The 14,630-nt window shown below is 43.3% G+C and overlaps 1 protein-coding gene across 1 annotated transcript; it reads right to left on the bottom strand.

Moving 5' to 3' along the window:
* Positions 1-6,107: 6,107 nt before the first annotated feature.
* Positions 6,108-10,217, bottom strand: chrna9a (cholinergic receptor, nicotinic, alpha 9a). The gene is made up of 7 exons (XM_070985673.1): positions 10,172-10,217; positions 9,834-9,979; positions 8,813-8,967; positions 8,478-8,658; positions 7,561-7,912; positions 6,400-7,007; positions 6,108-6,278 (listed from the first exon to the last, which is right to left on the bottom strand). The coding sequence occupies exons 1-7, from the start codon at positions 10,215-10,217 to the stop codon at positions 6,108-6,110; spliced, it is 1,659 nt and encodes a 552-aa protein (XP_070841774.1).
* Between the last annotated feature and the right edge of the window lie 4,413 nt (positions 10,218-14,630).

Below are 14,630 nucleotides of genomic sequence, written 5' to 3'. Positions count from 1 at the left end.
AATACACGGCTCATACAGAGGAGACCGGAGCAGATGAAAGTTTAACAATTTAATGACTCTTAAGGGATTATACAAGTCCAGACGAAGCAGAGTCCAACGTTGCTGAGTCAAAGTCGAGACAGGTCCAGGTTCTCCAGTGAGAGCAGACAGACAGGGCATGGATGGCCACAGGTGAGGAAAACACACCTGAGCACAGACAGGAAAAAGGTGGTCAGAAAGGCAGGTAATAGACGAGGCAAAAAAACTGACAAGGGTACTTAGCGATTCCCTGGTTTGGCCGTTACCACGCAGCAAGGCAGACAATTCGACGACATCGAGTTGAAACCCTGATGCTTATATACTGTGTAGGCAGGTGAGTCTTGATTGCTTGATTGAGTGCAGTTGTGCTCAGATGGAGAGGAGAGGAGAGGAGAGGAGAGGAGAGGAGAGGAGAGGAGAGGAGAGGAGAGGAGAGGAGAGGAGAGGAGAGGAGAGGAGAGGAGAGGAGACTAGGCCCAGCCTCTCAGCCACACCCTGCAGTGAGACAGACTCTGACTAAACAGACAGAGGAGAGACAGACAGGAGACAAAAGGAGGGGAAAACACAGGAGCGCAAAAGGGAAAAAAGGAGGGGACACTGCAGATCTCCAGCCATGGTGACTTCCTGAATCTTATCATCACCATCAAGTTTCCAGGATTGTGTTACCATTGGACAGACTAGCTACCTGTTTCCCCCCTGTTGCCCCCCTAGCCCCCTTAGTCTTATTTGAAGCTCCACAGCTTCAAATAATCATGTTCCAAAAAATGTCAAATTGTTCCTTTCATTTTATAGACTGTATTGAAACAGTATTGCCCCTCTTCTATCTGCTGTCTTTGGTCAGTATTGTTCAGACAACATACTTCCTTGACAGTGCAATCTCACACACACACACACACACACACACACATACACACACACACACACACACACACACACGGGAAGTGATTCTGTGCACTGGACTCAGTGCAACCTGTAGTTATACTTACATGGTATCTGCATCCTTTCTGAACGTGCTGCTGCGAATAAAAGACTTTCTGACTGGGGATGGAACCAGATGGCAGTTGGAGCATCGGTGAGGAACACTGAAATAGCACTCGAGCAATATTTGATGTTTATTAATGGTAGCAGGGTGTTTGAATACAGATTTAGATGAGGGAGACAGAGACAGACAGTCCAAAGCAGAGGGCGGGGAGTTGATAATCAGATTATCTCCATCATTTTTGAGAGTTTGTTCTATTTTTGTGCATTTGCTGATTTAGGACACGCTGGAATTACATCCATTTGTTGGAATGAAATTGCTTTCACATGGGAATGAATGTCCTTTCTTTTCCTAAATGCGAGTTAATGTATGAATCTAATAATCATCATTCAAAAGTCACAACATATTGTATCTTCACATCCCTGAATAATTAGTGGTTGGAAAGTATTTAAGGTCACAGCAGACATACAGTATACATGAAAAAAACAAAAAAAATACAATGAGCACATTTGTCCTGACATATGACAGTAAACACACTGTAGACATCTTCATGCTGTTACTGTATACAGCAGGGAGTTCCGATACTCTCTAAAGCTGCATTCAGCCCCATCAGTCCCATTTCCTGAACATATCCGGTCACAGTTGTCAATGTGCTGTGTCTCTCTGCAGACCTCTTCTCCATTGTCTTGTTGCACAGCTCTGAACACTTCTTGTTGCTCTGCTCTCTTAACGTAGACATCTCCTCGTCACACCTTTTCCTCTCGTTCCGCAGGTTCTCCTCCAGCTGTCTCTTGAGGTTTTGTTCCCTCATTCTTTGCTGGTCAATTTTCGTTTGGATGATCTTTAGCTCCTGTTTGAGGGCCACATTTCTCATTTTCTCTGCTCTCTGATTCTCCATCTGGATATCCATTTCTCTCCGGTTCTCCTCCCTCTCACTTCTGAGCAGGTCCTCCATTTGCTTTTTCATCTCCTCCTCCTTCCTGCTCTGCTCCTCCAAGCTCTGGGTGATTTTATCCAGCTCTTTGTGCAAAGCCTCCCTCTTTATCTCTTCCCTCTGCCTAATGGCCCGCTCTTTCTGAATTTGCTGAAATTCCCTCATTCTCTCTTTCTTTTCATTTTCCATTCTCTCCTTTCGGATTGTCTCCTCCATTTCTCTTCTCATTTTCTGCTCCCGTTCAGCCTGCTCCTCCAGCATTTCAGTAACTTTGTCAAGCTTTTCTTGCAGAGCTGCCCTCTTTTCTTCCTCTCCTCTATGTATCTCCATCACTGACACCATCTCTTGTATCTTCCTCTCCTTCTCCTTCTTATCATTCTCCTCCATCCTTCTTCTAAAGGCCTCCTCCCAGTCTCTTGCCAGTTTCTCCTTCTTCACCTGCTCCAGCTCATGTTTTTTCTTCAGCTCCTCCATCTCCGTCTTGTTTTTTTGCTGAACCACCTCCAGCTCTTTTTCATATCGCTCTTTTATTTCTGCCACCTGCATCTTTTTTAAAAGTCCCTCCTTCTCGTCTAACAGCCTCCTCTTCTCCTGCAGCTCCTGAGCCAGATCCTCCTCTGCTTTCTGGAGCATTTTGCTGCCATAGTAGCTTCCTCCATTTTCCTTCATCATGCTGTCCACTAAGGCAAAAAGCTCGGACACTTGCTCCTTGCTCTTAGAGCTCTGGTTGTTGAAGACACAGTACCTGCCCCCACATCCAGCCACCAGCTGGGTGAGATCCCTGCAGCCGTCTATCAGACATTGCTTCATGGACTGCCCTTCTTCCAGAAGGTCTCCATGGGTAAAAACCACCACAGAGAAACTCAAAGCGTGCATACCCATTGCCTGCTTCATCTGCAGCACCACCTCCTTCTCCTCCTGAGTGAACCTCCCGATCTGAATAACAAGAAGGAACACATGGGGGCCAGGATACAGGAGGCTAACACTCCTCCTCAACTCCCTCTGCACCTCCTGTGGAGTCTGATTAGTGTCTAGCAGGCCCGGAGTGTCCAGGAGTGTCAGGTGTCGTCCACGAAACTCTCCACAGGCCCTGCGACAACGTTGGGTGGCAGAGGAGCTACTAACCTTTGAGTCAAAGACCTTACGGCCCAGGATGGAGTTGGCAGTGGAGCTTTTCCCACTGCCAGTCTTCCCCAACAAAACTAGTCTGATCTCAGTGCAGGAGGAAGATGACTTCCTTCCTGGAGAGACAGAAAAGGAGACAGGTTATGTTCAAAAAAAAGAAAGAAAGGAAGAGAGAAAGAAAACATAGATCCCAACTAACCTGCAAAGCTGATGGAAGACAGCTGCTTGCTGATGGATGACATGTTTCTGGTCACTTGCCTCCATAAAATATGAACAAAAGAGCAGCACATCACTATATAGGTCCCAACTGTGTGGGAGTGTCCGACCCTATGACACGTTAGACCCCTCTGAACTCTAACCGTCGCCATCACCATTTTCTGATGTCAGTCTGGATAATGTGTGGCCCAATAGTCTGTCTCTGAATGGCACATCTTATCTCTGAGTACACACACTCCAACAAGAGGTCGTGGTCCAGCTGAGGCAAAGATCTGGGAAGCAGGCTGAGACACTGTATGCGACGGGTTTGTGAATAAGTTAGTTAGTGTGATCAAAGTCCAACAGACTAGTCGCTTCATTTTTGGGTCTCTTTGTCTCACAAGTTAGCTGATTAGTTTTAATTTAGGAACCACTCTCTTGTCAGCGTTGAGGTCTTTCATACAGAACGGCCAAACTGCCTGATGATAGACTAAAAGTCTACAGCCATGCTAACAGCTCTGTGAGGCAGTACGTAGGTACAGTCGTGCTTTGCGCTAAATGCTAATGCCAGTATGCTAACATTCTTTCAATGACAATGCTAACATGCTGTTGTCAGCATGCTAACAATCGCTAATTAGTACTAAACACACAGTACAGCAAGCAATCCATCCAAAAGCAACAACTTCAGGGGATCACGGGTCAGTACGATTCATCCTCTGGGGACCATGAATGTCTGTACAAAAGATCATCACAATCTGTCCCGGAGGTGAAGATTTATTTCCGTCTGGAACCAAAGTGATGGACAGACATTTCCATCCCTGGAGCCACACCACTAACATGTCACAAGTAACTTAAATGTTGGCAGTAGGACATCTCCTGGAGAGAAGACATTGACAAATGAATGTCTTCCTTCATGTTACTCTCGTATGTTAGTTGTTACTTCAGCCTATAAACTGTGTATTTATTTACAAATCCACAGAGTCAGTGCGTCTGATGTCCCTTATCAGACAAGTCATTGACTGTTGGTATCATGACATGGTGCTGAGAAGAGCAATGATATGAAATAAGAATGGGTTTTAAATGCATTCCACTTTTTATTATTATTATTATCTTTTTTGTGCCTTGCCTAAAGAAAGGCATTCAGTGTTAGGGAGGCTGTTGGAGTCACCTGCTCACAGAGATTAATATTTACTTCAAATATAGCATCTGACTATTGTCTGACATCTTAGTGAATATATCACAAATTTCACAATTCCAGCGCCAGATGTTTTTTGAAGATTTGTAATTTAAGACTTTCTGTTTGATTCAGGTTATCATCACTCCATCTCATAATGCTGTATTTACCCTCATTCAGGCTGCATTACTTTCAAATCATAGTAAAGTCCACTTGTGGGGGAACTAATGTCTTACTTATTTATTGTTTTGATCCGAGGATTCCCCCCCCCCCCCCCCAACGAATATCTTAGTGGTTCATTGTTTCTATGGTAAAGATTTTGAATTACTGACAGAAAGAACTGAGCATTTGGACACTTTGTCCTGCAGTGATGCAGCCCATTAATAGGATTGGCTAATACTTGACAGATTCCACATCTTTTGCGTCATTTTGTATCATTAAGATACTTTCTGAATACTTACACGCTCACTTTGTTATGCCTGGAGTTCGTTCATTCATTCATTCATTCATTCATTCATTCATTCATTCATTCATTCATTCATTCATTCATCCACTGACTCATTCAGTAACCAAATCCTCTATGATTATAGAGGAGCCCTCTAGAGGCTCTTGGGGGAATGGAAACCAAACCAGGTTCATTCACTCACCTGCTCCTGCTGAACTGTGTGTGGAGCTTTGTGTGTGTGTGTGTGTGTGTGTGTGTGTGTGTGTGTGTGTGTGTGTGTGTGTGTGTGTGTGTGTGTGTGTGTGTGTGTACTGAGTGATGTACATATTCATCTATAGGACTATTAATGCTTCTCTTGATTCATCTTTCTAAGTAGACTGAGGGAAATAACTTCCACTATATGCAAAACCAATGATTTTACAGAAAAAGTATGAAGTCACATATAACAAAATAGATCTGTTCAATAATGCAAACTGCTGGGACAGTGAGTAAAATCATTTTTAATAGATATCGAAGGTTTATCTTTTACTGGACTAATGAGCAAAGTGCTAAATTAGTCAAAAGGTACAGTATGTCCACTGTTTTAAGGTCTGAATATTGCATTAAAAAGGGATCTTTTTGAAAGGTAAACATTCACCCTTTCCCTCCAAGTCTCAAATTCAAGTATTCACAACTAATGTAAACTAATTTCTTAACATCTTGCATTCTTTTCCATTATGACCAGTGTAAGGAAGTAGACGGGATTTGTCCTCTTTTTGACCACATTTAGGCTATTTCATAAGTATTTACATTTATTCTGCTGACACTCTCATTGTAACTGACTCTGGAAACAGCATCACCTGGTCGTCTTAAACGTAATGTAAGTAATGTAATGCCTATAGCTGGATGTCTCGCTGTAAGCTCATCAATTATGGAGAGTCCATGCATGTTCAAGGCGAGGCCTAGATTGTCTTACTGCACCACTGCTCCGTCACACATGCAAGCACACCTGACATTAACTAACCGAGAGGCGGTGATGAATTTAAATGGATGATTTGTGTGCAGTGACCTTTCCCTCTTTATGTCACACACACATGCACGCACACAAACACACAGACAAAGCAATACTGATGCATCACATACAGTTTCTTTGTAGACAAAACAGTTTTGAGATGATGAGGTGACTGTTGAGTAACACTGAGGTCTAGCAGTGACGGAGCATGAATGTTATCATAGCAAAAAGATGATGGGGAGGCTGTCACGATGCCTTGGCGATAATGAGGATGCTCATGAGGAAGACCATGACAAAGAAGATCCACATGAAAAACCTATCCATCACCTTGGCAACCTTCTTCCACTCTGCAACCTTGACACAAGTAGCTCTCTGCTCACGGAAGCAGTTGGCGATGAACTGGATGTTCTTCACCACCTGAGGAAGAGACAGATAGATAAACTGAAGCAAGCACGTAAAGAAACTTTAGAAGAAGCAGAGTAATCAGATAGGGAAGTTCATTGAGTAAATGGAGAAACGGCGTGCTGCGGTGATGCACCTGTTTATGTTGAATGCAGGGGCAGCAGCAGGGGCAGGCTGGAAGTTGAAGTTTCTCTGCAGGAAAGAGGAGCTGCTCCTTCAGCCCTCCATTCAGGTGCTGCAGGTTCTGTGGATGAAGTTGGGCCTGGTAGTCCAATTCATCCCTCCTGATGTGGTGGTAGCGCTGTGTGGACTCTCGCTTCCTCTCGCTCCTGTCCAGTCTGGAAGCGTGGTTGTTGTGGTTGTTGTAATGGTAACGGCTGCTGTTGGCATTGCCGTTCGCCTGGCTTTTGTGATCTTTGTTGTGATGATGCACGCCGTGGCCGTTGCTGTACTTGTACGGGTCACTTTCATGATGGAAGATATCGTGGAAACGGTCATCGAAGTAGCTGGTCTTATCGCTCATGGGTTCCTCAGGGTACAGCGGGGTCCTCTCACTTTGTGGCGTGGTGCAGTTCTCCCCCACCTCATAGACGAAGAAGATCTTGGACATGTAGTCTATGATGAGCACCTTAGCCCAGTGAGGGACCGGTTTGGCCTCAGCACCGCAGAAGTGAATGTTCATGATGAAGATTGTGAGAGAGGTGGAGGCTGTGATCATAGTCATCGTGGCTATGTAGTACTTCCCTTGAGGAGTGGAGAAAGAAACGGACAGATTTATGACATTGTTGACAGGAAACACATAGCAGCTCTGATTGGTTGACTGCTAGGATGAACATTCACATACAACTTCCTGACCTTATCAGCCATGATCTGGAGAAACACACCATGCAAATCTGTAGCCTCAGATATATCTTGATACCTACATCTTTTCATATGTCTTGTATAAAAAAAAAATCTTAATTTGTGAAGAAACTTGTAACTACATCTGTCTAAAAGTACAATATTTCCCTTTAAAATGTAATGGAGTAAAAGAAGAAAGCGGCATGAAATGAAAATACTCAAGTTAAATACAAGCAGTAGGTGGTTATATTCCACCTCTGCTTGCCAAGTCAAAATTGTCTAACACTACATCAGAATCTAGACATAGTATCTCATAATGTTGACTCACTATACATATTTTTAATTATATGATCCATAACTTTTCATCCATTTTGTTCTTTTTCTGTGGAAATGGGATTTTTGTAGTTTAAACAGCTGAATAACAAGGCAAAAATTGAAGGCCAAAAATGATTCAAACCTATATAAGGCATGCTTTCTGCAGGAGGCATGCTCTCAGCCACCAGCAACTGGAACACGGTGAGGGCCAGCAGCACTGTGACCCCGAGGGAAACCTTCTCCCCCGAGTCGGCTGGCAGGTAGAATCCCAGTGGGGCCAGGAACGAGATGAGGAAGCAGGGCAGGAGCAGGTTGAAGATGTAGAAGGAGGAGCGGCGCTTCAATAGCAGTGTGTAGGTGATGTCGGTGTAAGGGTCAGGGCAGCAGCCGTACATCATGACATTTCTAACTGCTGGCATGCCGTGACACTCCCACTCCACGTTCTCCACAAAGTCGGACAGGTCACCGCTGTCCATGCCCAAACTGATGTCCACCTGTGAGGACGCACATGAACACAGCGGAAGCGGTGGGTGTCAACACACATGCAACTGTGCTCGTGTGGATGCACAAATTAACAACCACAATGAAGAATCAGCGCTTTTTTGTGATGGAGTTAATGTGGAGTTTATGTTTCACCAAAGGAGCAACATGGAAATAACCCTAACCCTACATATACATAAGAAAAACATGCAAATCACACACCCCAAAGAACTGGCTGTCTCATCCTGTTTAGCTTTTTGCTCCTTATAATAGTCACCCAAATCATAAAATATGAGATATGACAGAAAATGTGGGGCTTTCATTTGGGTGAACCAACCCTTTACTGCTTCCCTGCCATGCTGTTGCACTGCTTGAAACTCAAGTATGAAGACGACTTAAAGCTGTGATACACAACACTGTGAACATAGCATTGACGTATCGTTGCCTTTAAAAGGTCATGACAGAGCTGAATCAAGTATTTACAGCATTCAAACAAAAGTCTTGAACCCAGAATGTGAACAAGTTAAACAAGAGAGAAGGTGTGATCCCCTCTCATTCACCCTCCCTGCTTAAACACACCTGGTTGCCGTTGTAGGTCCAGGAACCAAAGGTCAGGTTGCACTGCTGCCAGTCGAAGGGGAAGTAGGAGACGTCCACCACGCATGTGCTCTTTGTGATGGCTGGAGAGTCCCAGATGATCTCTCCATTATAACGTAGTTTCACATTAGTGCTGGATGCCTCTGCAGACTCCTCATCTGCTCTACACAGAGAGACAGATAAAGGACACATTTGTAGATACACACTGCCGCGTTAGCCGAACACCTTGGACTCTAGTTGCTGTTCAGTCTGTTTAGTCTATGTGTTTGTCTTCCCTCTCTCTCTTCCCTGTTTCATGTCTGTTTCTTGTTACTGACTTGTTGTAAAGGACAATGTCCGGCTTCCAAACCAGGTCACTGGGGATGTTGATCATCTCAAGGCCATCATAGTCCTCCTTGTCCCACTTCAGGTATGCATCGTGCCAGACCTGCCTAATCCACAGGTATGTGGTCAGCACCTGGTTCCTCTCATCCTACACACACACACACACACACACACACACACACACACGCAAACACAAACACATTTAAAAAGAGTGACAAAAGAGACAGACAAAATATTTGAGGTTTTATAATCCAGTACAGTGCGATTCAGTGCTGGTCTCTGCTGGTCTCTACAGGACAAGAAGACTGAAGGCAGCCCCGGTAGTTCGTACAGTATGAGCCAAGATGGCGACAGCCAGGGCCTATGGTCAAAGTCAGTTCATTAGTCTCTGGGAGTACTACACAGCCTGTACCGCTAACCCTGCATTTGAAATACAGTAGCACGATAATTTAGCTATAACTACATCTTAATTTCTATTCCTTATCATTATGGTTCTGTCAGACTTATGTTTGATATGTGTTACAAGGACATTTGACTGACAGCTGCACCTCTGCTGCTGAGAGCATCTTCACCTCAGTGTGATTTACACAGTATATCTTAATTTCTCATTTGTCTAAATATTTTCAATTCTTATTTTTTCCTATTATTTTAATGATAATTCTTTATTGAACGCAGCCTTGAGAGCATGCCAGCCTATGTATGTGACGAAACCTTTTTAAACATCTGAAGTGAAGACATAAATTACAACAGCAACAGATCTTGAGCTCTGTCGTCCTATAATCTCTGTGATCATTTGGCAGTTAGAGGTTTATCCTGTTAAACTCTGAAGCAGCCACAGCTAGGCCCTGCCTTTCAATTGCATGTTGTCAGTGTCATATAGCTTTAATGTGATATTGTCAACCACAGCAGAAAAATATAACCCATCTGGAGAGATTCATGTGCCTGGGGTTTCGTCTTAGGTTTTATATCTCTATGTTCGGTCAAAATTCATGTTTGAGTTTCCTCTCGACTCACCATATCTTTGATCTGTGACAGGGTGATCTGCAGAGAGACATTGAGGGCTTTGTCTGTGTCTTCTACAGGTCTCAGAGCGTTGGAGTAGTCCTCCATCAGGTCATTCAGAAGTTTGCGGGCATAATGACCCTGAGCACCGTGGGACACTGGGGGGCGAGAGGAGAGTGGAGGGTGGGTACAACAGCAAAGGTTAGGCATGAACAAATGTCAGGGCATTGCAGAGAGGCTTAGAGGCAGCAGAAAGCAAGGCGGAGATGGTTTTACAAAGACAAAACAAACTAGTGTAGCCGCATCTGATATACTGTCAACATCAAACTGTTCCATCATGCAGAACTGACCTTGCACCAAAAGGCTGATCCAAACCACCAGCACTGCCTTCCTCATTTTCAACCAGGGATCAATTATTCAGCAAAGCAGTCACTAAAACAGCCCAGGTCCAAATCCAGCACGTCACTCTATTGTGATCTCCATCCTGCCCTGCTGAGGCTGAGCGAGCTGAGACCACAGAAAATTCTCGAAATCTTACATCCTGTCAGAAGCTCTGAATGCTTCGCTAGTTGTTAGTCGCAACTCGCCTCTGTTAGTGTGTCTTTGTGTGTGTGTATGTGTGTGTGTGATCATTGCTCTGGAACAGGACCTGGGGCTATCACACTCACACACACAGGTACACTGCGGTATCACATAGCACACAGGCACTGGGAGAAATGTGACGCCTGCAGGCCTATCCACTTGTGTACATGACCACAAGCAGCTGTACAACACACACACACACACACACACACACACACACACACACACACACACACACGCTGAACCTTACTGCATTACACAGCTAATGACATGTGTCAGTCACACACAAACAGTGACACTTTCTTACCTACACTCAGGTCATTTACGATGAACACACACACAAGCATGTCAGTGAGGATTTGACACATGTCATGCACGCTACATGGCAATTAACTTCACACAGATCAGGTTTCACCCTGCAAATAGGAATCTTTACATAAGGACAGTAAAGCTGGACACTGGATGTAGATCAGTGATAAGAATAGATGTCATCCTCTCTGCAGGCTGTCGAAGTGCTCAGTCACCATAAACGAAGGGCAACTCACTGACCTCAGAGTTATTGGCCAGCAGTTGTTGTGACATCTTTAAGAGTATCTTAACATGTGGATTTACACTTTTTTGTTGCAAGGACCACAATGGAAATAAGTTATGGTGTTATCCCATGCCATGTTTCAATTTTAAGAAATCGTGTATTTCATTCATGTTTTTGTCTTCACATATCCAGATCCCACGCTGGATTAAAGGGTGTTTTGTTTTGTTTTTGTTCCAGATTGTGTGCGAGTATGTGTGTGTATGCTGTTTTTACGAAATAATAAAAAAAGTCAGATTATCATAGGATAAGGCTTAATAGTACCAATAGTAATATTTTTTCTATATTGTATATATAGAAATTGTATATATTTATGTATGTATTGCAGTGTGTGTATTATATTATATATTATTAATCTATATATAAAATGTTAATTGTTATATTATCAATCATTAGACTTTTATATATAGATTAATAATATATACTGTGTGTGTGTGTGTGTGTGTGTGTGTGTGTGTGTGTGTGTGTGTGTGTGTGTGTGTGTGTGTGTGTGTTTAGACCAAAAGGCTTCTGGTTAAATTCTAAGTAAAGCTCTCTCCTCCGTCCACAAGGTTCCCCACAGAGGTGGCCAACAGAAGAAGAGCTGCTGGTTGAGACTTAGTAGACTGTGTTAATGTGACGCAGGGCGTTGCTGAAAGACAGGCGAAAGAAAGTTTTTGAAATATAGCCTTTATGCAGCAAGTCTATTTTCTAAGATGTCCAAAAATAATGAACATTAGTTCAGGCTTTATAATATATCTATATAGAATGTGGATATGTTCATTTTAATGTATTCAGATATATGAGTATGGCCATAGATACCTTTTACTAAGTTACGAGGCAACTGTACTGAAAACCTGACAAAGACAAACTGATTCTCATGTTCGACAGATGTTTTTTTGTTTGTTTTTTTAACTCATAATCTAATTTGAATCAGTTCTTGGATTAAACCACTTCAAAAGAAGCAGACAGGGTCCTTTTATCTTACAGTAAAAGTACTGAGTTAAACAACATTACAATGAAATATTACCGACATTCTTTAAGTCATTTACTGCCGACTACTGCACATGGTGATGCGATGTGTTAATGTGTCACTGAGTTTCTGTGGTACTCAGCTCGTATAGGACAGGTGTTTCCTGTGTGTGTGTGTGTGTGTGTGTGTGTGTGTGTGTGTGTGTGTGTGTGTGTGTGTGTGTGTGTGTGTGTGTGTGTGTCTGAGTGTGCACGTGTGCATGTATGGTGTGTCTATGTCTGAAAAGGAAGAAAGTACAAAATAGTTTCACTGTACCAGAGTAAGTTTCAAAGAGGAGCATTTCTAAACCATTTCTCATTATCATCTCTGTGCAGGGGGAGATGTGTGTTGTTGGTGAGTGAGTGAGTGAGTGAGTGAGTGAGTGAGTGAGTGAGTGAGTGAGTGAGTGAGTGAGACGGACGGACAGGCAGACAGATAGACAAGGACTAGTCAGTAGGCTGACAGGGTACATGTGTGTTTAAATGCTGAACATTGAAAAATACTATAATGTATGCAATGTGCAAAAAAAAGAGGCACAGAGAGCTTGTGAATAATGATGTTGTCATATATCAGGGGTGTGTGTGTCAGTGGAGTTGCTGTAAACGGGGGACAGACTGGGGCAGAAAAGGAAAGAAAGTGGAGGAGCTTCAGAGGGTGAGACAGTGAAAGAAAGACAGAGAGGTTGGGACACAGAGAAGCAGAAGAGCAGTGGTGTAGTGAGAGCAAAGGAAGTGTAAGTGTGTGTGTGTGTGTGTGTGTGTGTGTGTGTGTGTGTGTGTGTGTGTGTGTGTGTGTGTGTGTGTGTGTGTGTGTACAATGATTACTGCCCTCCCCCAGTAATCAGCAATGTCTCGAGAACGTGCTCGCCTGCAGTGGTAGAAGCCGTTTCATGTACTTTATACAGTTCTTGGGTAAACTTGAGCGGAGTGAGCAACATGGGTGTGTTCAATTAAGTCTGGTCATATTCTTTAGTTTTCTCATCAGCAAAGCCCATGAAAAAACAAAGGGAACAGTGAAATGTAGATGTCTTACATCCTGTGCCACAGACCTCCATTGTTGTCAAACATATGTAAATGTCACAGAGTTACAGTGGAAGACATGTTCCTTCATTGTATTTGAAAAGCACAGGTGTACATAATAAAATGAACGAACAGCTGAATTCCCTTTAGCTGCTTTAGTTTCGCTGGTATTGCGCATGCACTGTCACAGTCACATCTTACTTGACAGCTTGGATAGGAAGGAGCCATCGTTGGTGTTATCTGTTCCACCTGCGCTGTTTCTGTGATGACAAGTCAAAATGTCGGCTGCTGAAAAGAAGGCCGTTAGTGTGAACACGGCCGCCAGAGGCTGTTCCGCAGACAGCGTGACATGGTGGCAAAGCATTGAGAGATGGACTCACACCTTAGTCCCTAACACAACAAACACAAAGAAAATCACCAGCCTTATCTGTTCAAATGAGTTAATTATACCTTTTTCTGAGCATAAAGATAAACTGTACATGCTTTAAAATAGTGCAAGGTTGCATACAACCGAGCAGTGGGTGAAGAGGTTTCAAGATCTCTTTCTCAAGTAGAAAAACCACAGTGTCATAATAGTCTGTTACAAGTCAAAGTCCCGCATTCAAAATCTTAATTGAGATTACCAAAGTCAAAGTATAAAGTACCAAAAGTAGGAGTACTCATTATGCAGAAACGCCCATTTAAGAATAACATATATGACATTATTGGATTACAGTTACTGATGCACTACCTCACTTCAAGGTTACCGCTGGTAAAACTGGGGCTTATTTTGCATACTATATGGAATCTGCAGCGTAACTAAAGTTATCAGACGAATGTAATGGAGTAAAAAGTATTATATTTCCTCCTGAAATATAGTGGAGTAGAAGTAAAAAGTATCATAAGCACAGGAAATGGACTTAGCTACCTTTCATCACTGCAGTTGCGATGCATTGGTTTAGCATGACGGGATGATAATAATTAGCATGATAACAATTAGCTCATTTGTTCTAATAGGAAAAGCACAAGTGTGGCTAATGACATTAACGATTGCCCCGTTCCATTTTGCTGCACCTCTAAGCCTTTTCAATGAGGCAGTATGTACAATACCAGATCTCTGAAACAAGGCTTCTGATACTGTCCAGGTTTCAATGAAACACAGCCATTATTGATGGTATTTGTTGCCCCTGTGCTCCTCGGATATGACATGTCAAAATGTCTTCTGTGAAAACAGCCTATTTACCAGCTCCCTGGATAACACATGAGAGGCCCTTGAGAAGTCAGAACAACCACTACCTGCTGACTGAAGTGGCTCCACTGTGCAGACTTCTGTATACCCTGTGTACAGTGTGTGTGTGAGAGAGAGAGCGCTGTAGAGAGGGATATGGCATTGTGGTCGTTGTGGGAGAGAGAGCGTAATGACACATGACAGATCTGGCTGCAGCAGGCTGTCAAACATGCTAAACTCTCAAAGCGAAGCATTTCTCTTCATCACTCGCAACTCAACAGTTACCAACAGCATTACACACCACATTCAAATGAACACTAAAGTTTGATCATGGACTAGATCATTAAATGCAATGCCGTAAACTCAACAGCCGAGCTGCTGTTTGTACATCCGTGGCGTGTCTGATGATTTGTCACCAGTG

Source organism: Chaetodon trifascialis, chromosome 2, assembly GCF_039877785.1.
Source record: "Chaetodon trifascialis isolate fChaTrf1 chromosome 2, fChaTrf1.hap1, whole genome shotgun sequence".
NCBI classification, from domain to species: domain Eukaryota; kingdom Metazoa; phylum Chordata; class Actinopteri; order Chaetodontiformes; family Chaetodontidae; genus Chaetodon; species Chaetodon trifascialis.
The sequence above is the reverse complement of the archived record's forward strand: the minus strand, read 5'-3'. Positions and strand labels throughout refer to the sequence as shown.

What these genes read in the sequence shown, in the direction of transcription:
- chrna9a (XM_070985673.1), bottom strand. Translation starts at nt 10,217, where the DNA reads ATGAGGAAGGCAGTGCTGGTGGTTTGGATCAGCCTTTTGGTGCAAG. An exon ending in GACATTGTCCTTTACAACAA is followed by an intron (nt 8,659 to 8,812) that starts GTCAGTAACAAG and finishes CTCTCTGTGTAG; the next exon opens with AGCAGATGAGGAGTCTGCAG. An exon ending in AGAAAGCATGCCTTATATAG is followed by an intron (nt 7,008 to 7,560) that starts GTTTGAATCATT and finishes CCACTCCTCAAG; the next exon opens with GGAAGTACTACATAGCCACG.